This window comes from Vanellus vanellus (assembly GCF_965231255.1).
Source record: "Vanellus vanellus genome assembly, chromosome: 7".
NCBI classification, from domain to species: domain Eukaryota; kingdom Metazoa; phylum Chordata; class Aves; order Charadriiformes; family Charadriidae; genus Vanellus; species Vanellus vanellus.
In genome coordinates, this window is record NC_138912.1 from 998,879 (window position 1) to 1,024,425 (window position 25,547).

Here is a 25,547-nt window from a genome sequence, read left to right on the forward strand (position 1 = left end):
GTTCCTTATAAATACTGCTACAGCCCCAAGAGCTGACCCAGCGCCTCACGCCCCGCGGTCCCTGAATCGCAGCAGCAGAGGGGGGGTTCCATGAGCTGCGGTGGGTGCGCGCAGTCGCTCGCACGTGAGGAGGGTTCTTACCCCGTCCGTCGTGGTGGGTGAATCCCTGAATCCTCCCAGTGTGCGTTGCACAATGTGACTGTACGACGGTACCTGTGGGGAATAAAGAAGCTAGAGCCCTTTGTTGGTCTTGTTTCCTTTCTCTTTTCAAACACAGAAGCAGAGGAATCCTGCATGGGCAGGAAGGGAATTACCTCCCCGAAAGATGTGGGAAGGAGCCATTTGTTAACGCTCCCGCAGTAGGTGGAACTCTTCGCTCTGAGGCCGGAGCCGGACCGCGGACGGCCACAGCGGGTGCAGCAGCAGCCGGAGCGTAGTGTCCTGCTGGCAAATGGCAACACCCTAACGCCATCCTGCCAGCCCAAACTGCCCCACTGGGCTTCTGTGTCCCCTGAAACTTATCACAGATCATCGGAGTTAAATGAAAAAAATGTTCTGTATATTCAAACCACGTTATTTGTGTATTCATCATTACCAACATCTTGGCAAGTGGCATATCTATTGCCCGTCGCAGCTGCTGAGAAAACAGTTCTAATTTACATTGCTACTTCGATTTTAAATGGTTTATGTTATAGGCTCCTTTTTTTTTTATTATTATTATTATCCCTCCCGCTCCAGCATCCCCTGAGCTCGGGCCTGTGGGTACCCCGGGCTGTGCATCAGCCTTCCCGTGTGGGTCCAGGCGGGGGGGGGGGAGGGGAGCACCTGCCCGGCACATCGGCGCAGCGCGGGAGAGCCCTCGCTCGGTGCTGAGCCCTCACTCGAACTGTTGTGGTCAACGTAGAGCGGGTGAAACGCAACACTTCGAGAGGGGACCAGGGAGAAGGAAGGCAGCAGGAAAGTCACTTCAGGCTCTCATTACACAAACTTTTGCAGACCGTCAACTTTTTTTTTCCAGATTAGGCACAATGAATGAGGATTTTCCAAGTAGTTACACATTTCTTCTTACTCATTCTTCATTTACATTGATTTTAATTAGAATTACACGCAGAATTATCTCTGAGGATCTGATCCGATGTCCTTGATCTTACAGTGGATGGATATAGTTTCTACAGCTTTTTCGGCGTGCGCGTGCAGGCGTGTGTGTGCCAGTTCTAAAGCTGTCCGGCAGAAATAGTTTGTCCATTTTTGGTGATTACAGGAAGTTGAAGGTAGTAGAGATAGCTGTGCTGTAGATAGTCTGGGCTGTGAGTCGCTGTTTCATCCAGACTCAGGGATGCCACTGCTGTACCCGGGTACCAGAGCGCCGATAGCACAGAGCCACTGTCACTCCATTTACCCACCAGTTCAGGAGCATCTGTCAGAAAACCTCATATTCACACCACTCTCCACTGCATTTCTATGACACGCCCAAGGTGATAATTGACCCGCTTCAGAAAAAACAATGCACGAAACACCTAAAAGAACATGATGGATGGGCAACTTCTGGTTTTGAGGTTTGCGTTTGCAACATCTCCAGCTGCCCTGATCCAAGCTGAACTGCTGCATACGTAAGAATTATTTGTAACATGACTGAAAGAAGAAAAGTTAACCAAAAAAGAAACCCCAACCAACCAGTCATCACGGTGCCATTAAACTAGCAAAATACTTGATGTCATTATCCAATTCTTATAGAACCACATCAAGTTTCTACAGTGAAATGTGACCTTTGCCTTTGCGCTTTCAACACTGATTTCTGTAACAGATGCCTCATACAAATTTCAGTTACTATTTTTTTAAAACAGCCTTAAAGCGCACAGGCTTCTGTAAAGCCACAGAACGAGTGGACACATAGTCCAAAAGAAATATAAATACTAGAAGAGATGGTCTACAACTGCCTTGACTTGCTAGATATTGACAGAATTTGCACTGAAGCCATTTGATCCTCACACAATACCAGAGGAAATGGAAAATTCAGTCAGTTTTACAACCACTTATTAACTTAAAGAAAAAAAAAAAGAAATGGTCATGGCATGAATAAGTAGCATTTTAAGTACAGCACACTTGCAGACCAAGGAGCTTTGCTTCTCTAGAGAGACAAGAATGAGTATAATTCGTTACAGTTCGTTTAACGTCCTCCCGGCCCAAAGGCGCCGCTCCCTCTGCCGCCCCGGGGTCCGGGGGGCTGAGGACGCGGGAGGGACGCGGCCCCGGGGACAGCGGGGGGACACCAGGCGCAGACGGGCTGCGCACAGCATCGCTCCTCGGGCACCAGCAGCACCAGCAGGAGTCGTCTGCTGGGAACCCGCCTGGGTGGGACACGGGAGAGAAGCGCCCCGGGGCAGCCGCTGCTGGAGCCGGTGGCTTCCAGAGCATCCATCCCCCAGAGCGCTAAGGCGGTGAAGCTCCGTCGCCCGCCAACCCCGAGGGTCCACAGAGCCCCTTCTCCAGCTCGCCCGGGCAACGGCCGGGCTGCGTCCCCAACGTGCTGAGCTGGAGCCACCTGCGGCTGCCCGGGCTCGCGTCACCTCAGCTGCCACCAGCCCTCACGTCACCTCAGCTGCCACCAGCCCTCGCGGCCACCGGCGCTGGGAAAGGGGCAGAGGGGGGACTCACCGTGGAAAGATGGTCCACACTGGAGAGCGGTCGGGAGGGTAAAACATCTCCTGAGCACACAGTGCCGGCGGAGCGGTGCAGAGCTGCAGCCGGAGCGGGACCGGCGGTGCTCCCAGCCGAGCGGGTCACCGTGTCTCAGGGCTCAGCGCGCGCTCGGCAGCAGCATGCGGCCGGCTCGGCGTGCTTCTGCGCAAGAAATACCCGTAGCGAAACTGTGGCATTAAAAATATCGCCAGATATTAAAAGGAAGTCATAGAATCGTTTTGGCTGGAAGTGACCTTTAAGATCATCATGGAGTCGAAGCCATGAGCGAGTCATCGTAGACGCAGGTGTCCTGCGCGAGCTGTCACCAGGGGCTCTCAAGGGACGCAGCAGGAGCCTCTTGCTCCCGAGCAGCCATCAGCTCCTCCTGCCCTTAAAGTATTCCCTCTGCCGGGGTTGAGAGCTTTGCATCTCGGCATGCTCTGCCGCACTGGCGGGAGGTAACCCCCAGCAGCACCGCGCAGGGCCTGCGGCCGCGCTGACAGCCGCGGGGCACACGGGATGCGTTGCACAGGCTCCTTCCAGCCGCAGAGGAGACCCCGAGGACGGGCGGTGTCCGGGTGAGCTCAGCGTACGCGGGCCACCATCAGGGGCCGGCGAAGGTAAGGAGAGAAGCTGAGCTCTAAGACTGAACTTTCGAGGACGCTACAAGGGGGTGTTTGCTGCAAACGCAGTTTCTGCTCTCCGCAGCCCCTCGCAGGTTGCTGGGGGAGCGGGTCGCATCCAGGAGCTGCCGCTGAACACCGCCCGGCGTGGCACCCACTCCCTGTGCGCCCCCGCTGCAGCGCGACCACGGGGGACCGTCAGCCCCGACCCCAGCAGAAGTTCAGCCCAGTGCAGACAGTCGTCTGCTCCAACGCACCCGGGAAATTCATACTCACCGAGGCTCCACGTAGCCTCTTACCATCAGTTCTATTTTTTCCTTACCACCTCAACTCTTCGGAAGCACATTTTATTTCGTCACATTGGCAAATGTGTTCCGGCTGTCCTTCATAGAATCAGAGAATCGTTTTGGTTGCAAGAGACCTTTAAGATCGTGTCCAATCATCAACGTAACACTGCCAAACCCACCACCAACCCACGTCCCTCAGCACCACGTCTGCCCCTCTTTTAGATACCCCCAGGGATGGCGACTCCACCCCGTCCCTGGGCAGCCTCTTCCAGCCTTTGACAACCCTTTCGGTGAAGAAGTTGTTCCTGATATCCACCCTAAACCTCCCCTGGCACAACTTGAGGCCATTTCCTCTTGTCCCATCGCCTGTCCCATGGGAGCAGAGCCCGACCCCCCCTCGCTGCCCCCTCCTGTCAGGGAGTTGCGGGGCACCACGCACAGCACCCTCAGCCCCCACCGCCCGCAGGTCGGGGTCCGGAGGAGCACTGCCACCAGTGCAGGGGCAGGAGCTGACCCCGGACACTGCTTCTCAGACACCGCTGTGCGTCAGCACCGCCCCCCCAGCTCAGCCCCCCAGGCTGTCTTTGTACCCCCCCCCACCCCCCCCCCCGCAGTTCTTACTTCACCCCACCAGTGTTTTTTCTGGAGCCACTCGGCATTCCATGAGGAAATCCGATTCTCTCAGTCAGCGTCAAATGACAACACAATTCAGTTTAATCTGAAATCCCATTCCTGCGGTTTCCAAAGCCACCCCCGAGAGAAGCAGAGACCTTGGAGAGGTTCACCTTCTCCCAACGCCAGCGATCAGGTACCACTGGTGCCCACTTTCTGCTCACTAAAGAACAACTACACTGACAACTTGAAGCACACGCACAAGAGGATTGTGTAGCCAACTCTCAGTTGTAGAGAAACCCTTACGATGCACGCTGTTCACATCAGCGCAGGTTGCCTGGGCATCAGGGGTTCAGCACACCAAAACAAGTGACTCTTCAACAAGTTTCAAAGATCTTACCTCTAATTTCTAGCACAGCTTGCTGCTCTTCCACTCATCTCCTCCAAACCAACCGCAGCCTGAAGTGCCCCTCCGCTGGGGAGCGCGTGCCGAGCGGTGACCCCACACTGCACGCAGCTCTCCGCCTGTCGCGGGGCACCTGCGGCGACTTCCCGCAGGAGCGCCCGGTACTGCCTGTCCAGTGCCAGACCCCGACCGCCCCGACACGCGGTGCCGCTGACGCGAACCATTCGGGGCACTGCAAGCGCGAGTGGGGCAACGCTCTCGAACCGGTCGCAGAAGCCAAGGGTGGGTTTGGGCAAGTATCTGAAAGAATAGTAATTTTATCCAATTGACAATAAAAATCTGGTTTTAGATAAAATGAAATGATAAAAAGTGTCGTGAATCATCAAAAACTATTTAATTGAAAGTGGTACAAGCAAATCATGTTTTATATAAGATTTCATCATATCTGTTTTCTTTTTACTCATTTCACTTACATTTGCTGAAAAAATAGATCAAAAATAGACAGCACTAATATATTCACTGAATATGAACAGACGGCTCGCCGAGTTAGAGGTCTGACCGTTCAGAAACTAACCATTTAAAATGGAAATACAAACAATCTTCAGGTTGGCTCATTCGGCCAATTATCTCACAAACGGAAGAAAAACTTTTCAAAATACACAGAGCAAGTCCAGGTAAACATTTAAAATTTATTAAACTTTTTGGTCAAAATAATTGAACAAGTATGTACAATCCCATTGTATTAGCTCTATTACGTGTTTTAGGAACAAGGTCAAATCTAATGCTTTAGTGACCCAGAAGTTCCACATTTCAAGATTTTCAAATAGTGTCACAACCAATATACAGTATAAGATTTTTTTAATTTAAACTTTATTTGTAGAACCTCAAAGTTAGTTGTACTCACTAGCTTACTGTGAACAAGAGTGGCACTCTATGGACATTAATCGGGACGGTAAAAACAGAGACATTTTGCTCTTGCATATGCAGATCTGATTCAGGAATCATAATACACCTTCATTTTAAGAAAAACGGAGTGTAAACCACGCTTCTGTATGGCCTCTGGGAAGCTCAAGGGGTCTCGTTTTTCAGAAGGAGCTCCTGGTTTGCAGGCACATTTCACCGAGCGTGATCTCTAGCTACTCCATGCTACTACAACGTGCTGCAACAGCTTCAGGAACAGGTCCTCACCCAGGCTAGCCCGGGCTGGAGAGAAGGTTGATGCATTTTAGGCCTCTTTGGAGAAAGAAAAAAAAAAAGTAAAAAAAGAAAGTACCCTAAGGCTTAAAAAAAATTTAGCAAGAACAGAGTTACAACCACCGCAGTTGAGAGCAGCTCGTGGCCTGGGTGTTCGCCGACGTCCTGGTGTTCAAGTCAGAACGCGGTAAAGGTACCGAGCTGCGCTGCTGCTTGGCATAATCAAGACAGTTTTGGGTTTTTTGCCGGCTTGAACTGCAAAGTGAAATACAATGTATTATGCCAAATATTTAAAGTAAACTATATCTTCATGACAAATGCTAAAAAGGTTAAAAAACATAATGCACATAAGGTATGTCTCTATCTATCATTGAGAGGCATCAGATAAACTGAGTTTTTCTCTTCAAAGAAGAAAATCTGTTAAGTGTTTTGTTTTCCCTTCTGTGCAAGGTGGTCACTTTCTGTTAAGGCTGCGGATGTCTTTGTACTAACTCTTTCCAGCTCCTACCCGGTACACAGACAGCATTTTACACAAAAACCAGTGCAACTGAAACTAAATGACAATTTCATGGAAACTCTAAATTTAGAATTTGAAACACTACACAAAAATGTTTGTATTAGTCTGCCAAAAATCAATGTTTTGGAGCAAACGTTTTAAAATCTGCCCATCAGAATTATTTTGCACAATCTCAGTACATGCAATAAAAAAATAAAAAGACTGAATACATACCTTCAGATTTAAAAACACTTTTTATAGCTTGTTATTTTATTAAGTGGTTTACACCAGAAGGTGTGGTTATAGATACAGTTGGTGAGTAAATATTCATGGAAACCTGTCTACGAACCCAACTCAAGACCTACCTAAGTGCTCAAAGGTAAAAACACCTAAGCCTAGATACAGGCCAGAGGAGGAATGTTTACAGGCATTAAGCACAATATATGTTTTGAAAGGCCCAAATATTACAGCAGAGAAAGAGCGCGAGAGATAGAAATTACATTTTTATGACAATTTTTCTTCTTGGGTGTTAAATTTTTGGTCTATAAACTGGAAAGGAAGGCTCAGACTTTAATAAATACATTTGTTTTGAGTATTGGCCTCATTGAGCACCGTCCATCAGTTCTGCCTCTAGAGGGTTTCTCCCAGAACACCGCGGCTGACACTCCCTACCCCCACCGAAGGCAGAACGACACCATGAACTCAAAACCCAGGCCAGATCCTCTCCTTTATCTAGAGGGAAGTAAGTGCATCAATGTTCTTCACTGGTAGGACAACAAGGCCTTCTCTTTTACAGATAAACAACAGAGCTTAACTATGCAAGACGACGACTCTGTCCTCAAGTAAGTCATCTTTAGTTAATTTTGTCCTGGAATATATACAAATTATTGGTGGCAGCTACAGCAATGATGTTCTCCATGGGATGCCATGCTGTATGAAGAATCTTCTTGTTGAAGTCCAGACTGTCAACGCTTATTTCATCCTTCTTTCTTTTACCACCCGTACACACTTTACGCGGCTTTAAGATGGCACGAGGTTTGCTGCTCTCCCTGGACGCCTCTAGAGTGATATCCCGTCGCGTGTTTCGGTCAAACATTCTAAAGAAATTGTTGTACGATCCAGTCATGATAGCACTGTTTTAAAGCAGAAGAAAGGCAAATCTTACTAGGTTTCAAAAAGAGTATTCAACCCCATCTTCTCTCTCTTACACAGATGGTGACCATCAGACCAAGCCCATGGCCAGTACGTGGCATTTCCCTCTCTGATGTATACCTTCGCTCAATTCTATTTTTGGACTTTAGCACTGCTTCCACTCCACCGCTTCGTCTTCCACCGGTCCCCCTCTCCCGCCACCGGCGCTCAGCAGCAGTCTTACACTTTATTCATCTTAATGGGAGCAAAGCGGGTTTCCCCATCGCTACTCTACCCCTTTATATCCCGCAGCATTGAGACGTGGAGGAAGCAAAGCCATGGTAAACCACTTCATTTCAGTGGACCGTGACAAATGAAAGTGCCTTCCTTGGCACTGTGCACATGTTGACCCTGAGCACACACATGGATTCACGACAAAAAAATTGTCTTGAATGGGCAAAAGAAACCCCTTGTGTGAATGTCTGATGCAGCCCTGCAGACAATTCAGAGTTTCTATGTAGTATCAAATTTGCTTCTGAACATGGCAGGAAAAAAAATTGCATCTGAAAATGCTTTCATATATCTAACTTCCAATGAAGAGCTTGTTTGTAACTCTCAAAAAAATTGAAATTGAGGCCAAGTTGTTCATTTTTTTTCCTGTATTGAACACTTATCTCTGCCAGTTGAAACTGGAAAAGCCACATGGCAGAAGTCCCACAGATTGTAACAATCACAACCACCTCACCCGTGTCATCTTATTGGCCGGTACACATTGTCCTCACGGCATAAAAAAAATAATGATGATGAGGAGAATGAGATACTATTACCACAACATATACCACTCAGATTGTGCTAGTGAATGCACTGAGGTTCCCCCCCCGCCCCCCCCAAAGGGAGGTGAGCATCACAATTTCCATGAGAACTTATGTTCCTATGTTAAAGTGAGATGACCGTGCTTTGACTTTTTTTTACCCCTCCAAAATAGATTGACTGGAGTTGCTTGAAAAAAACCCGTAGAAACAAGGGTCAGTTTCTCTGCATTTTAGCCTAGTGAAAAACATACACCACTACTTTCATGCATTTTATGTCAGATATTGTAAATACCGTGAGCAATTTTTTTTTTTTTTTTTTGTAAACTGACTGATACAGTGTATTTCTCCACTCACTAAAAGCCACTTGCAACCTGGTATTTAGAGTAACAGGTTTCTTTAACATAGTTTACTTAAGCAATGTGTAGCTAAGTGGCGTGCCGCAGTCCACGCCATCTCAGCGCTCGCTGCAGTCGCAATGGGGGTTGGTTTCGCTTTCTTTGCTGACTCCTGTATACAGTTTACCAGATTTGTCTTCCCTAATCACCATCCCCGTCTAAACCATGTGGTGGAATTTTTGTTCTTCAATATTTGATAGATTTAGGCCAAAGCTTGTTTCACAGGCTGATCCTGTCACCACCAAATCAAAACTGATACCTAAACCAGCGACTTGTCTGCTACCAAATGCTGGCAAGTTGTTTAATTAAAAGGTGTTTCAGATATACTCACATATCTTCTACAAAAAAAGTAAGAATCCCCAAGGTAAGCCAACACAAAGCATCCAGATATAGGATCTAGATCTGCCACAATCTTATTCATGGGTTCGGAAAGCATTTTAACAGGTAGCTAGTATGACCATAGCTAGTGACAGGGAACATACGCCGGCTTTGCTATCGGATTATAACACTTCCGCAGCTTGCAGGCAAAATGTGTATTTCCACTGTTAGCAACAAACATGAGTTATTATCTAACGCAGTTTTACCTTCTTCCCATGTTTTCTGTAGGCTAAAGAAGACTCGATTTGCGGGACACTGAATACATGTTCTTGTATACACTTTGAGAACGACACTAAGTCACATTTTCATGGCTTGAAATGGCCAGTCTTGATTACATAAAACTTCAACCATAATTCATATTAGAAGCAAACAGACATGCAAAAGTTTATTCCACTTCTGCAGCTGGAGGGTGGAGAATTGAAGAATGAAGTTTTGCAACCCCCACCCCCCAAAGCAACAAAAACAACCCCAAAAAACCTCCGTTGACTGGAATGTAATGAATCACACCCTTAAAGTTAAGTGCTGCTTATGGCTTTCAGGGCTGGAAACAAAATTCCTAAAGCTGAAGGAAAAAAACTCAAAAAACCTGGAATAAAACGGCCGCCCCAACTTACCTGTCAGAACCATTCCAGCAGCATTCAAATTTGTCGAAGATGCAGTCATTTTCGTAAAGGGAACAAAGCTTGCTTCGAAGATACTCATGAACCTTTTTGGAACATTTAAATTAGTATTAGATATAATTGAAGAGAAGAAAAGGGGAAAGAGGGGATATTTAAGAAAACTTGAACACCATACTTGATATGTCTCTACAGGCCTGTTTTCCATATTGAGATCCCACACTTTAACAGAAAGGTAGTCTCTTGTCATCATGTATCGACCGCTGTGACTGAATTTTACATCAGATATCGATGATATTATTTCTGAAAAAAATGATCTGCTGCTAGGATCTTCAGGTTCTTCAAAAACTGTAGATAGAAGACACAATTACAAATTAAACCAACACCAAGTTTTACAGCTCTGAACATTTTTCGGTACTTGGAAAATTTTAAATCAATATACTAGTTTCTTTTTCAAGAAAGTTGCTGTTAAATATTTCTAAAAAAATAAGTTCTTTTTAAACCATGTTACGCTCTTAGTCATCAGATTGCTACATGCCTATCTCCAATGTTCTCAACTGGAGCACAGCACCAGCAAGCTACAATTCACAGGTCTCAGGGATGAACCAGAGAAAAAAAAAAAATTAAGAAAACAGCACATCGGTACAATAAACATTACAACTGATCTACAAATCGTGTTTAACAGCAGCAGACAAAAACACCAGCATCCCAAACACAGTATCTTAATGCACGACCTGTGCATTTTGGGACTGCTGCACAACATACTTCTCTGAATAAAAGTTGTACAACACAACCTACTGAAATGAAATACTAATATCTGCACTTGAAATGCAATTGGTATGATTTTAGAAAGCAGATAAAGAAATACACTAGTTAAATCAAAGAGTTAATCTTTGGAGTCAACATTTTATGATACAAGCTACCCAGAAGTATTTATTTCATTTTTGAATAGACCCCTTTTAACAGGATGTTATTCAGTGACAACCAGTGAAAAAATAAAGTGTTTCTAAGTAATTTAATGCAACAAAGTCAAACAGACGAAGCGGCCCAGCATTCTGCGTTTCCTATTGCACAAATATTTCCTTCCACCAACAAGGAATCCTTATCTGCACTACAGAAAGCTTACCTGCAAATACCAGTACGGTAGGTCACCCCACAGGGCTAGTAATACTAATAAGCCACAACTATAACAGTAGTGAACAAGAAACAAGAGTATGTGTGCAAGGCAGAGGCAGTTATCCTTATGACTTCGCTAGCAAAGCTCTCCTCACCTACATAAGCTTATGTGGCTCAGCAGACTAAAGAGCATTCACCTTTCACCCCTGGAAATTCGCTTCAAACGCAGCGCATATTCTTAAGAATTAGTTCTATGCTAGGAGCTGCTAATGGAGACAAAGTCAATGGAGCCTGGCAGCATCAGCCCAGTTTCTAACGCACAAAGGTGAATAAACTGCCCTGAACTGGCATTTGATAAGCAGATACCTTTGAGAAGCACCAAGACTGAGTCTGGACAGAAGACAGGTCTCACTGGTGCCAAAAGCACTTGTTCCCATCAGTTTATGATGCATAAATGGGTAAACAGGAGCAGAGTCAGATCGTCAATTGTCTCATGCTACACTTCTGCTTGTTGATGGCCTAGAACAAGACAATTAAAATGTTCCATTCTACAAAACTACCACCCCTTACCTTGTATGCTCTTTACCAATAAGCAGAACTTGGTATGTTTATTTATAAGCAGAACACCTATACACTCCATCTTGCATGAAAACAAAGCAAGAAACCCATAAACCAAAGATGCAGTCTAACTTACATTTTGAATGCCTATCACAGAGGGCTGAGGAACGCATGTCACAGAGTCGAATAGTTCCTTTGCTGCTGCTGTAGACAAACACGTTACAGTGATGAGGGTGGAACTCTGCAGCAGTAATCACTTCTGTCAGCTCCTCCATGTTAGCAGGCTTAATATCTACAATATCTGGGAAGGTTTTTGTAAAGACATGTAACATTTCACTCTCAAATCACTTCTAGCAGATAATTATTAAAAAATGTTAAAAATACCATGCAGAAATCCAGGGCAAGATCTTCATTTCCACCATGGGCAAGCTACACAAAGTAAAGTGACCCGAGTAGACTAAAATGAAAAAAAAGGGAGATTGCCTAGATTTTACAAATCAAATTTCACAGATGCTGGAGATAATTTCAGGCTCCTCTCAAGCCTCTTTCTCAACATTTCCTATTGAACACTGAATATACTTCATCTATTTACCTAAAGCTTTAGAAAAACTTGTGCATAACATATTTAATATTCAGTATTTCTGCAGCTTTTATTTTACTACAGATTATTTACAATTTTGTTTTGCTTTTATTTTCTGCAGATACATCAATGTAGGACATACTATTAGTTTGGATACACGTGCTTGCAACAAGATTTGCAAATTATTTCTGCAGTTGATGATACCGTTTGACATGGAAAAAATAATAAAATTTGTTTTCCTTAGGAGAAGTGTCACTTAGACAGTTAAGAGACCTTAAACTGTGGAAAGAAGTATCTACAGTAACAAAGGATCTACTTTTCAAATCTTTCAACTCTTAATTAAGTCAACTGAACTCCACAAATAAAGGATGCTCCCAAAATGTCTCTATTTCTCTTTAGAAATTAAACTATCAAACAATTTCTACTGGCAGTTTTCCACTGAAAGAATGCTTGCACTCAAGAACGAATGAGAGCATCCTGAGGCCTGCTCTCGCTGTATTAAACCTCCAAATTTTAAACCCCTACATTTTAAACTCTAGATTCAAAGACCTATTCTAATTATTAAAATTAAAGTGATTCTCTTAAACATACACAACTTCGATGTGCCCCAGCGTTTACAGAGAACAGAAAAAGGATACTAAAACTTCTATCTGTGATTTCTAAATGCCACAGATTAATTCTTAGGTCATCTGCAGAAAGGTATGTTTCATGATCGCTATTTACTGAAATAGAGTTTATGTGATAAGTATGTGCATTTGCAAATATCCTTCTGGGACTTGCTTCTACCATTAGGTCCATGGGTTTCAATATTGGCACCTGAAACACAAAGAAGAACAGTCAATTTTGGCATAAAACTGATTTCTAATTCAGAAGATGTTTGTTAATTGCACAGCACAGATTTCTATTTTGATTTACTAACTAAATACTTTTCAAATACACTGAGCAAGAAAAGTAATAAAACAGCCCATGAATGTCGACCTTGGATACTACCAACATAAAACCTCAGACACTGACTTCTACGATTCTATGTTACCTGTCAAATACAGCAGCTTTGTACCTCATCCCACAGGAAAATGGTGTGATTATAACTATACTTGAAAATTACGTTCACTTGAAACAAGTGCTTAAAAAACGCCCCCCATATCTTAGAGGGGTGCTTGTGAAATTGGTAAGAACAGTTTGCAAAGGAGATCTGGGATTTGTTCACTGAACAGCCAGTATGATTTTCAGAAGACGTGGATGCCCTATTTCCACAACCAGCTGATCTGAAGGGTGACAGGGTTTGCCAGGGTCAAGCGGACTAAGCTTCCCTCTAGCTGCTTCTCACTGACCAGCAAGTGAATAGTTTTAAGGTTGCCCAAGGACATCCTGCGCTGTTCCAGTACATACAATTCAACAGGACACTAACTTACATCATCCAACCAAGAAAAAATTATGACAGTGTCCAAGATAATCTGTCTTCCTGGAACACGAAACAAATTAATCCAAGAGCTCTGTAATTGCTTTCACCATGTTTGTATCTCACAGTCTGTTTACATCAAACTTTAATGATTAAAATTAATCCATTCCTTTTATTAGGCAATTTTCCTATCTCACCACATGAGTGTTCCTAGCCTGCTTGTGAAATTGAAAATGCGTTGGTGTGAATTATCAGGAATAGTACTTGGAAATGCCGCTTTCCCTATGCAAAGGATGCAGCTCTGAAGTGCTGCTTCTCCTCCATGTCTACTTCTTCAGAAACAAATGGGGGGATTACGCTTCTGTAACAAAATATGCAAACAAAGCCCATAAAAGCCCAAGGTACATGTAGTCTAGATCTCTAAAACCTGATCATTTAAACATATGGCTGTAACTTCAGACAAGGCTTTTTCCCCTTCTACCAATCACTGCTCAGACTTGGTTGATTCCATCATCACTGCTTGCAAGACGTGGTGCCTGGCAAGGTCTGCAGTGCAGCCCAACCTTCCTTTCCCAGAAAAGCAGCACATTTAGAAGACTAACTTTTAAGAGAGAGGTTCTTGCTTTTTGTTGCTTCCCCCCGTTCGGGTTGATGATTCCTAAATATATTAGTGTTTAAAGAAGATGCTAGCGTACTGCCTTCAGTGATACAGCCAGTACCACGGAAAACTGTTAGGCCTTATTTCTGGACTCTCCATGTTCCTAGATGGGTACTCTGCTCCTACATAAGGGCAAGGCTGTAGAACCCAAAATTTCATCTGTACCTACTTCCAGCCACTGGGCTAAGGCACTGTAGCACAATTTATTTCCTTGTTTTTAAGATATTTTCATTAGAATACTCAATCAGATCTTGGCTCCCACATGCTGAGTAGAAAGACACTTTCCAGAGGAAGTGGATACACTTTCCCAACATGATTAGGCATTAGACTCGTGTATCTAAAGCTTCAGTTAAACATTCAATTTAAGCAAAAGCAAGGCAAAAAAGCCTCAACAAAAACCTGCAACTGTATAGTCCCTACAAGTGTTAGGAGTAGTGTTGGCTTTGAAAATAGTGAGTGCTTCAGTTCAATTCCTATTTATGGTAACAACAACAACACAAAAAGCCACGGAAAACCGTGATCCCACAGTGCTTCATTTCTTGAGCTTTAAACGATCCCAAGCTTGAGGTGCTAACCCTACTGCTGCATTGCTATGCAAGTGGAAAAACATCAACACTGGTCAAGCATACATGCTTTCTATGAACTGAGTACAGAAGTAGTGCAGCCCCAGACAGATACTCAAAAATGCTGTATTTTCAGGCTTGAATAATAGCCTTTTGTTACATTTTACAATTTGAATATACTGAGGTGGATGAAGGCTGTCTCTAACAAAATATTTTAATTACAAAAAACAGTTTAAATTTCAAATAAATTTTAAATATACTAAATATATTGAATATATATTTATATATACTAAATATATTTTAAATATATTTATTTAAATATACTAAGATGTTCCAAGAAAAAAAAAAACAAAAAAAAAACAAAAAACAAAAACAAACAAAAAAAAAAAACCAAAAAAACCCCAAACTTCTGGGAAGCTAATAATTTAATAATTTAATAATATAATATAATATAATCATGAAAGTTTGCCTCAAGTTTTCCAGAGGAACCTTATTGAATGGTTATACAAATATAAAGAAATATCTCAATTTTTTACAAAAGTTTTCAATGACCCTGAGCAAAGCATCATTTTTTATCTACACATTTCGGTTGACAACTTTGGCAATACAAAAGTAGAGAAGTACATGCAAAGAGATATTTAAAGTCGAAGAGCAGAAACATACCCGTAGTGCTGTTATTCTGAAAGGATCCCTAAGTCTTCCATCTTCATCTTTTAAATTATAACCTTCGGCTCTTTTATCCCTTTCACTTATTTTCCATAATTTAATAGTTTTATCTAAAACCAACAAAAATTCACACGCTTGAGGATGAATTAAATTAAAAATAAAATCACTAAATAATGAAGTCAGCAGAGCGGATATTATTTATCTATCTAGGTTTCCACTGCTTGCGACAGAAAGGACCCCGAGGGAGTCCTTTAAACAACAAGGTAATACCAAGTACAGCCCTCCCTACCTACACTACAAGTACTTTGCCTTCCAGCTGTATTGTTTAGCAGAATTGATACATGAAAAACAAACAAAAAATATACCAGACACGTGCACTTGGAGGGCACGGATAGGAAATGCACAAAAATATCAGTAAATGGAGAGGAAAAAAAGATGGATTCCATTTTAACTCCAATGTAATGTTCAGTTTGAATAAAATACAAGTTTCTTCCTGAACAATTGTGCCCTCTGACTACCATTCACCAAAATGACCCTTCACAAGGGATTTGTTGCACACCAATTACCAAAATTCACCAATAAGCCCTGTATGACCACCTATGTCATTTTTAACAAATGCTAGGGAAAACCCCAACAAACCCATGAATTACACTAACAACCTTAAGAAAAACCAAATTTGTCCCAGTTGTCTGCTAAGAGACAACTGGCGGCAGTGAGAACAGGATGTGTCCTACTATTTTAGGGTTCCATGTCCAAAGGCACGTACTTCCCAGGTCTTACTAAGGGAAGTCTTTCCAAATGCAGAAAGTAAGTATACACCAAGGGTGAGAGCCTTAGCTAACTGGAAACAAACCTCTCCTCCCCAAGCTACTGCATATCTTTAAAGCACTTATGATGACACAGTTTAAAGACTGCTTTAAGTTTAGTAAGACTTAAATCAAAGTAAGACTATTTGAATTTCAAAGTCCAATAGACAGAAGTCATTCCCACTTTTAAAATTTCATACAGCAGGCAGGGTATCAGCCCTTACATAAAATCACTTAAGGACGTGGCAAAAAGTGATTCAAACTTAGGAACAAGTATATTCCTCTGACAATAAAAGCAAGTTTTTCCATGCACAGCTCTGCATTTACATTTACAGCTTGCTCCACGATGCATCAAAATGAAACAGATCTAATACCTAATAACCACTACTAGAATACTAGAAGAAATAATAAAAAGCCCCAACAACACAGTGCATGAAAACTTGTGATTTCCAACTTGTAATTTTTGCACTGCTTTCATGTATCCTAAGGTACACAGTGCAAATGGTTTTAATACACCCCTCCTAGAGTGACTGCTGTCTTTTGAACCGTTGCTTTTCAAAGCACACATGATGTTTTGGTATTGGAAAGGCAAGAAGAGCATTGTAACCACAGTGTTTCAATTTCAAATGCTTTTATTAAAAATTCATCTGAGATTACAAAAAAATCAATTTCAAAATTAGGATGATCAAGTCAAATTCAGGCTTCTGCTACAGTTCAGCATACTGGGAACCCATTTATACAAAAACAATAAAGCAGAGTAACAGGGTATGTAAATTGATAGCACAGTCAGTTTACCCACAGAATGTAGCTCTGTAACTATGTCTATTCTGTTGCTGCTTCATTATTTTTACATCCAAAAATCAGTAATTTACAGAGTATTACAATCAAAACATATTTTGCATATAACTAGAGAAGACATTAAAACAACCCCGAAACACTCCAGAACCACCCCTCCAAGTGGATCACAGGTGAGATAATATTCAACCGACATCAAAAGTTCTTTGTGCAAAAATAAAGTGTCCTTACCATTTGTAGACAGCAGGAAATGAGCAGCATTCTGTTGTGGTAACCACCTAATTTTATTAATTTTTTCCTCAATTTCTAGACTTTTCAAGTAGTCAAACTCAGGTTCGTGACTCTGAAATGTACTGTAAACATTATATTCTCCTCTAGAATGAGGACGGCTTTTATTCTGCAAGGAAACATAACATTTCTTGAAGCTGATGTTACTCGGTTCATTAGGAATTGTACATACAAACTAATGACTAAAAATTGTCAATCAGAAAAAAAACTTTATACAACAGATCTTGATGAATTTTACGCTTTTACTCTATGATACTGTATCTAGTTTAGCATCGATATAGTGGACACAGATTTCCTTTCAAAAAAATGTATCTTTATGTATAAATATGTGTGTACTCATAGAACACAGCATATCAAAGCGCTTTAAAGAGGCATGCTGTCTGCAAAGGAGCTCCTGTGTTTGCCTGAAGAGTTCTAGGCTACACCACCTCTCCCAAGCGGTTTTAGCAGAACTGGAGCAGAGAAGTCAGCTACATCCTAAATCCTAAACCACCAACGTCATATGATTATTCTGCACCTCACCTAACCCCCATTCCTGTCCTCCACAACTCACTCCTCTAATCACCATAACATGGACATAATACAGGGTTTCCAGACTAGGAAATGTATGTTAAAGGCCACAGGACATTGACTTTGTGCAATCATGTTTTTATAAAAACATGTATAATTACTCTTTCTGATGAAGGGAGAGCAAGATCAAGTACGAACATTAGATCTAGCTCCTCTCCTACTCACTTTAAAACATGCTACGTCCCGAAGTGGTATCAAGACTTATAATTAAGCTTTGACAACCTTTTTTATTATAAAAACTTGAAAGCTGGGATTACCACATTTTCATTTAAGCCATTCTATAGCACTTATCACGATGTACCAAAGACTATTACAAATACACTAACAACTTTTCCCCTCACAGAATTAGAAGACCCCTATGTATTACCCTCATTTGGTAGAGCGGTAGCAAGGAATAGAGATCAAAGTCACAAGCATCCGAAGGTTTGCAATATCGGATCTGAGGCAACTAGTTATCAGGCTTTTCAGATAAGTTAATGTTAGACAGTGGTTCATGTTTGGAGAACAGCCCAGAGCTGCAGTGCCCAGAACTTCTGAAACTCCCAAACACCATTGGGAATCACTCACTTGAGCAGCAAATCCCTTAAAACGGCAGGCGTGAACGGGCGCAGGAACGGCTCTCCTGGACACCCGCGGACAGAACGTTACCCGCAGCAGCCAGCAGTGCCTCACACCATTGAAGACTACCAGGCCAATGTACGGCAGCAGAGGCAACCTTTGTCCTGACACTTCCTTACGTTTCCATGCTTGACTTGGCAACTTTGATAAAGTTATTCCAGCTAGGGTTTTTTTCCTGCTCCCTCTCACAAGTGAGGAGTTTTAGTTAATTCTGAGAATTCACATTATTTTACTCCCTACTTGTCATTTAACTTCTAAGCATTTTGGACAGGATCCTCTCAACTAACACTATTCAATATAGTTATCTAGGGAGGAATAACCCCGTGCATCAATACAGGTCGGGGGCTGACCTGCTGGAGAGAAGCTCTGTGGAAAGGGACCTGGGAGTCCTGGGGGACAATAGGACACCCATGAGGCAGCAATGTGCCCTGGTGGCCAAGGCGGCCAATGGCATCCTGGGGGGCATCAAGAAGAGAGTGGCCAGCAGGTGGAGGGAGTTCATCCTCCCCCTCTGCTCTGCCCTGGAGAGGCCACATCTGGAGCACTGTGTCCAGTTCTGGGCTCCCCGGGTCAAGAAGGACAGGGAACTGCTGGGGAGGGTCCAGCAAAGGGCTACGGAGATGATGAGGGGACTGGAGCATCTTTCTGATGATGAAAGGCTGAGGGACTTGGGGCTTTTTAGTCTGGAGAAGACTGAGGGGGGATCTTATCAATACTTAAAGGGAGGGTGCCAGGGGGATGGGAACAGTCTTTTTTCAGTGGTGCCCAGTGATATGACAAGGGGCAATGGGAACAGACTGGAACACGAGAAACTCCATCTCAACATGAGAAAAGCTTCTTTGCTGTGCAGGCAGCAGAGCACTGGCACAGGCTGCCCAGAGGTGTGGGGGAATATCCCACTCTGGAGCCATTCCAAACCTGCCTGGACGCCATCCTGTGCACCCTGCTCTGGCAGGGGGTTGGAATGGATGAGCTCCGAAGATCCCTTCCAACCCCTGCCATTCTGCGATCTACATTACTTACCTAGCCACCCGCATTTTGAGCGAGCTGCTTTGTCTGGCACTAGGCAGTGGTCTCACTCTTTACTCACGTATTTGGTTGGAATGATCAGCTGCTTGGACTGAAATAATGTCATACGAGGTCAGGGCATGATGGACAACATTTCAGCCTGCCTTCCCAAATTGAAGTGTATAGGAAATTTTAGAACTATCCTAAGTTGTTATTAACCTAGTTCACCTAGTCCAAAATCCACACTCTTTAAAAATTTGGCTTGTATTATTTTACTAAGGTTCCAGTATTATATACTTATTTTAGATTTTTTCCTCCACTCCAGAAATTCTGCAGTTTTGTACATGACAAGAGAAATGACCCTTATGTCCAACTCTTCCACAGTTTGCATGAGCTCCCAAGACAACAGTGGAACATTCCTGTGTGAATAGTCTGACTTACTTGGGTTTTTTTGTTTGGGGTGGTGGTGGTGTGGTTTGGGTTTTTTTTTTTTTTTTTGTTTTTTTTTTAACACTCTGAGGAAATGAGGTGACAGCTGGGTTTTGACTTACAGAACAACTGAGCACTAACAGCTGAAAGCCAACCAATAATAGTTCCGCTCTAAACAAGCATCAAGAAAGTCAGAGATCCTGAGCAGGTGGACACTTTTGACCTTGATCTCTCTGTGCCTTAGTTAAGTCTATACAGCAGACTAAATGATAAATGAGCTATGAGCTGTCTAGGTGTAGTAGTATAACATTTCAGCAGCTTTTTTCAGCAACAGTATTTTCATTTCACTACCTCTCAAAATCCACACAGGAAAACCAGTAAGTCACCTTTGGTAAAATGTTTTATAAATAGTATCACAGTGAGGATGAAATGCCAGATACTGCACGACTGTTGGTTAACTGAGCATCATTTGAACCACAGAATGAAAGAAGTGGGATTCTGCTGAAACAAACCCACAGCACCTAAAGATTAGCATACTTCAATGCACAAACAAGCTGAATTAAAATTCCATGATCAATTTCAGCATTTCTGGTCCAGGAGAAGGCTCAAAATCAAAGGCTCAAATTCTCATCAGCTCTCCAAAGGGAAGGATAAGCACGCTCTTCAGTGGCAGGGGAGAGAGTGAGAATTGCCATGTGGAATATTGACTTTATAAGGAACACAATTCCAGATTTCTCCCAGACATGACAAGGCACGACAATTATTTTTCAGCATACAGTGCACTTTTCCAATACACACTATTTCTCTGGATATAAAAAACTCAGTGATGTATCTGCATTGATGAATGGACAGAATATGTTACAGCATTACCACACCACTGAATACCATTGCAAAGAGCCCGAACTGAAAACGCTTAAGTGTTTCTGGAGAAGTAAATGTTGCTACTGTTTTTGATTCATAGGATCCTAAAACACATCTGATACTTAATTCTATATAGTTTTTGAATCATCTCATCCTGTTTGTCCTTGCAGCTTGACGTGTATCCTTTTTTATAAACGTTACTTACATTATCTTCACAATCATTATGATTTGTCTTAGATCAACCTGACCGAGTGCTCAGTTTAGGAGAAAGTGTAAAAAGTGCAAAGGCAATTCTGCAAACCGCTACTGAGCATACTAGATACGCATACGAAGAACTCATTGAATTTTGGGGACTTTTATTTTTAAGGGTAGGAAGGGAACCACCACCCAACTAACCTGACAAGTTCAGCACAAGGCAGATATTAGAAATTTAGCTAACTTAGGGTTTTCCGAGAAAACTATCCAGCCATTTAAACCTCACACCATGAAAAGATGAAGTGAGACTGTGCAACACAAGAACAGTATAGTAACAGCACTTTTGTTTTTCAAGTCACTGACCTCTTGTTCCCTTTGAAATATAACCACTCTGCCACCTTTGTCTCCTGTTGCAAGAAGATCACCAGAGTAATTAAATTCAACTGTTGAAATAATATCAGCTGTAAACAGAACAGAAATAAAATAGCACTGTAATGTATAAAGCAAATCAAGATGTTTCAAGACTTGAACACAAAATTATAACTTGTATTAATGCAACAGCACAACTTCATTTACACCATAGTATCCAGAAATCATGTTTCAAAGCCTAATAAAATTTTATTTACAATCTAAACCACTTCCTCATATCTTATTTTTTTAAGCTTTCGAAGGCCTTCAATTCTAAAAGAGAAGGCATATACTTATAAGAATCCAAACTGTGTATTCTATCTGTTGACAGTACATGCTGAAATATGTAACAAAGATACGCCTGCACAGAGCTTCCAAGAGTCAGAACCATATCAGAAGTGGTTCATCTGCAGTTTTAGTTTGGGGCAGCACTGCAGCTTGCACTGATCAAAGGGAGGTTGAGGCACACCTGCCTTTCCCCTGAGCTCAGTGTTCCTGTAGTTAGTTCAGGAACCTGAACTGAGCATCCCCCCTCTGACAAAGGGGAAGGGGGAAAAAAAAAAAAAAGAAAAAAAAAAAAAAAAAGAAAGAAAATTCTTCCAGTTGAGCTTCCTGAACCAACTTTGTGCAGAACTATGAGCACGCATGCACCAAACAAGAGGCAAGGATGATTGCAGCTGAAGGAAAGGTAGAGCAAAGGAAAAGGTTGTAAGTGCCCTTGGGACCGAACCCTGAAAACAACCAGTATTTATTCACCACTGCACGCCACAATTAATCTTTGGAGGTGGCAATAAAGAAATAATTGCCATTAAACAATCTCTAACCAAGGGGCAGAGAGATAAGGGGCTATAAATGTCTGTCACAGGTTTTGGGCATATGGTAACAAAACCAACAAACCACTGGGCATAAAATTCTAAGTAAACATTTATCCATACTGTTGCTTGCTAGCCATGCAAATATTTCATTATATTATGCAGGTATAAAAATTGTAAGATTTGAATTATATGATATCAGTAAGTTTTAGAGTTTGCAATTGGACTAGATGAAAACTACCATCCTGTATTGATTTTGATGTGCCATCTTTTAAATTCCTTTCAATAATCCCCCACTCTTATGAGGAAGGTGATTAGGAAGTCTAATAAGTTTTCCTGATACATAATTCATATTTCATCTTTTATTAACAAATGCCCTTGGAAGTTTTTTCCTAGTGTATAAAGAACATGATTTAACTCCTTTGATTAAAAAAAAAATATTAAAAAATTCCTTTCTTTCTACAGTTTTATCCCAGCCTTCAAAATCGCATTACTAATGTGCTTCTGGACATGTCTTTTTTTATATTCACCTTTCTTTAAGAGGTTATGAAAACAATCCATTTTGGTAAAGAACAGGATGATGGCTAATCCCAAATCCTCACATCAAAACGTAAGAACAAACCCCACACCCTTGCTGCATGGACATCATACTGAAAACACCAATCTTTCCTCATTTGACCTACTTTTTAAAAAATAACTACATGGCTACTTTCTAGCCAGTCCCTCTAGCCCCTCTCCATTCAAAGTGATCCACACCCGCTATTGCGCTGCCCAACTACAGCAACCACCACCTCGAGTTCTCAAGTCATCAACCACAGAGGTCTTTGCAAACCTGACCCTTCATTGATGACCCCCTTCCAAGTAATTAAGTAGTAAACTCTTTTGACTTTTCACTACACAGACTGGCAGAGTAAGAGTATTCTCTTTACATCAGTTCCACACTTTGTAGCCAATTTCTGGTACATGGCCATTTGCCGCTGTAGCAGACTATGTAGAAAGTATTGAAAACACAAAAACCCCCAAACAATCCTTCCCCTCTCCAAATTGCTGAAATGAATTTACTGCAATAAGTAGTCACCTACAGAAAACAACACACGGTATAAAGGTTTCATTAGTACTAAAAAATCTCTTGCTTTAGAAATTGCCTTAGAATTATAAGCTTCTAGTAGCACAACAGTGGTAAAATCTTAAGAAATATTACATACACATATACACACATCCTTAAATGTATGTATCTTAATATGTATTTTTATGAACGCATATAGGTAAATAAAAAACTTAAGACTATAGAGTAGTACAATGTGCATTCAATAAAAAATATAAATAGAAATGCTACTTATTTCCTCTTACCATAAAGACCCACTTTGCCAAAACCATACCTAGCCACTGAGCACAGAAATAACGTTTCACTGAACCTCAGTGTTAAAACAAGAAGCAAAATGCCCAAGTTTAAACAATGACATGAGATCTGTCAACCTGCATGTCAATGGATTTCTGTTCCTCTCTCAAACGTTAAGGAAAACTGAGATTATTGATGCACTAAAACCAGATTATCAATATTTATACCTGTCCATCCTATACTATAAATAAACGTGACCCAAGAGATGACAGAAAAACAGTTTAGATGGCTATAAAGGGACCAGTTTCTAGCTCACTAATTTCCTAGAGAATCCTGTTCACGCTTTTTACCCCAAGTAAGTAAAAAGGTTACCTTGTATATAATTTTAACAATTTCTTAAATACAATTTCTATCATAAATAATAAAAAATGTCTACCTGTGACGCTGATACACTATTTCACTTTTCCAAAACTTGTCACGTTTCTCTGATGTAATGTCTCATATCCTGCTTAGGTCCTCAGCCAGGCAAAGCATTATTTCATACACACAAAGCATACAGGCTGGTCCATGGAAAGCTTTTTGTTGATTTGGAACGTTTTCCTTTCTTAAGGAAGAAAAATTTAAACAAGTCCCTTTCATAGCAATCTGTATAACATATATATATGGTAATCATGGAAGTGTTTTAAACCCAATTCATTCTCCCTGCCTGACAATCACGGTGAAACCATGATGTATGGGAATTGAGAAAAAAAGAAATCTGTGGGGATGTGCCTAATATTGCTGTTGGGCTTTAATTCTGATCCATGCTAATTATTTTCGCAATTACATGCTTGCTTTGTGCCCAATACAAGCCTAAGGTGCATGAATGTATAAATTACAAGCCATTACAAATGGCTGGCTGGCTAAGAAGTTTTAAAGTTACAAATACCAAATATCATGACATAAGCAAAGAATTTTGTACCAAAATGAGAAAGCTAGTGAACTAACTGGAGATGTAATCTTAATTAAATTCTACTCCAAGACTGACAACAGTGCTAGAATAAAAAAAAGAATCCTACATCCCAGTGTCACTCAATTACACAAAAACCCAGGCATTTCAATAGACACCACGAGAAAGTAGTAAACTAAAGAAAAAAGCAGCAAACCAATGAGGTAAGCAGTGAAGTGACTCAGAGTAATTTTATGATATTTCCAGTACCCTACTCAAACATTAAGTAGCCCTTGATTTACAAAGGTTTATCAGTAGCAAAACTAATATTCCACTACCACAAAAACCTGAAAGTCATTCTAGCACAGATCATTTTTATCCTTTGAAGCACCAGTGAACATCCTAGCAGAAATAAATGCCTCCATAACATCTGCGATTATTTCAAACAAAGACACAAAAACCACTCTTCCATTTAGTTTCGGAAGGGGAGAAAGATATCATTCATCTCTCCCATATATACTATCAAAGTATTTACTGAATTATTTGCTCGAAGTGCACCATGCACCATTTTTGCTTTAACACGCATGTGAAGTCAACGTCATTTGGCTGACACAGCTATTCTTTACCAGCACTGATACCACGCCAACCATAAGGTTGGGTTCCTGTATGCTAAGAACTGTGGAAAGATGCTAGAACACAGACACTACCTAAATTCTATAGTTTTAAACAACACATACAGGGAGAAGAGGGTAAACAACATGCATGGGTACAGTGATTATGCCAGTGGAGAATACCTCTCTTTCCTAATTTTTTTTTTTCCACCTGGAAAAAGCACTGAAACAGTATGTAAAAATCTATTGCCGACATGCTATATGGAACTACAGTAAGTGGAGGTGGAACATCAGGGCAAAAATATAAAAAAGATTTGAAGAAAGTTTCTAAGTTAAAATTTTTGGAATATGACAAATCAACCTTTAACAGCACTATAATTTTTTTTAATATATAAAAGTATGAATTAAAACCAGTTTTCCCTGTAGACATGTTTAATTGAAGCATATTGATCCCCAAGATAACTCCACCCAGTATCCTCAGTGCTGTACTATCTCAAAGCAGGTAAAATAAAAAAAGACTAGAGGTAAACCACAAAATCCTTTCCAAACCACTCACTCTGTGTTCTGCTATGTTAGCTCTTTATTTCCAAGTCAGCTTAAAACTTTTAGAAAAAAAAACAAAGCAAGTCTTTGCAGATTCTTAATCATCACAATAACTTTGGAATTTTTAAAGCTTTTTTATTATATGTAGTATCTTTTTCTTATGTGT

General features: G+C 41.6%; 1 protein-coding gene across 1 annotated transcript in view; it reads right to left on the reverse strand.

Annotated features, from left to right (window-relative positions):
• Positions 1 to 4,992: 4,992 nt before the first annotated feature.
• The window catches only part of PPP2R2D (protein phosphatase 2 regulatory subunit Bdelta), a 32,314-nt gene continuing 11,759 nt past the window's right edge, over positions 4,993 to 25,547 (reverse strand). Inside the window, exons 3-10 of the mRNA XM_082486253.1 lie at positions 21,104 to 21,201; positions 17,003 to 17,168; positions 15,168 to 15,280; positions 12,523 to 12,700; positions 11,441 to 11,605; positions 9,809 to 9,978; positions 9,628 to 9,719; positions 4,993 to 7,430 (exon numbers count right to left, since the gene is read on the reverse strand). Of these exons, the coding sequence (XP_082342379.1) occupies positions 7,151 to 7,430; positions 9,628 to 9,719; positions 9,809 to 9,978; positions 11,441 to 11,605; positions 12,523 to 12,700; positions 15,168 to 15,280; positions 17,003 to 17,168; positions 21,104 to 21,201 (1,262 nt within the window). The 3' untranslated portion in view covers positions 4,993 to 7,150. The remainder of the gene's footprint in view (positions 7,431 to 9,627; positions 9,720 to 9,808; positions 9,979 to 11,440; positions 11,606 to 12,522; positions 12,701 to 15,167; positions 15,281 to 17,002; positions 17,169 to 21,103; positions 21,202 to 25,547) is intronic.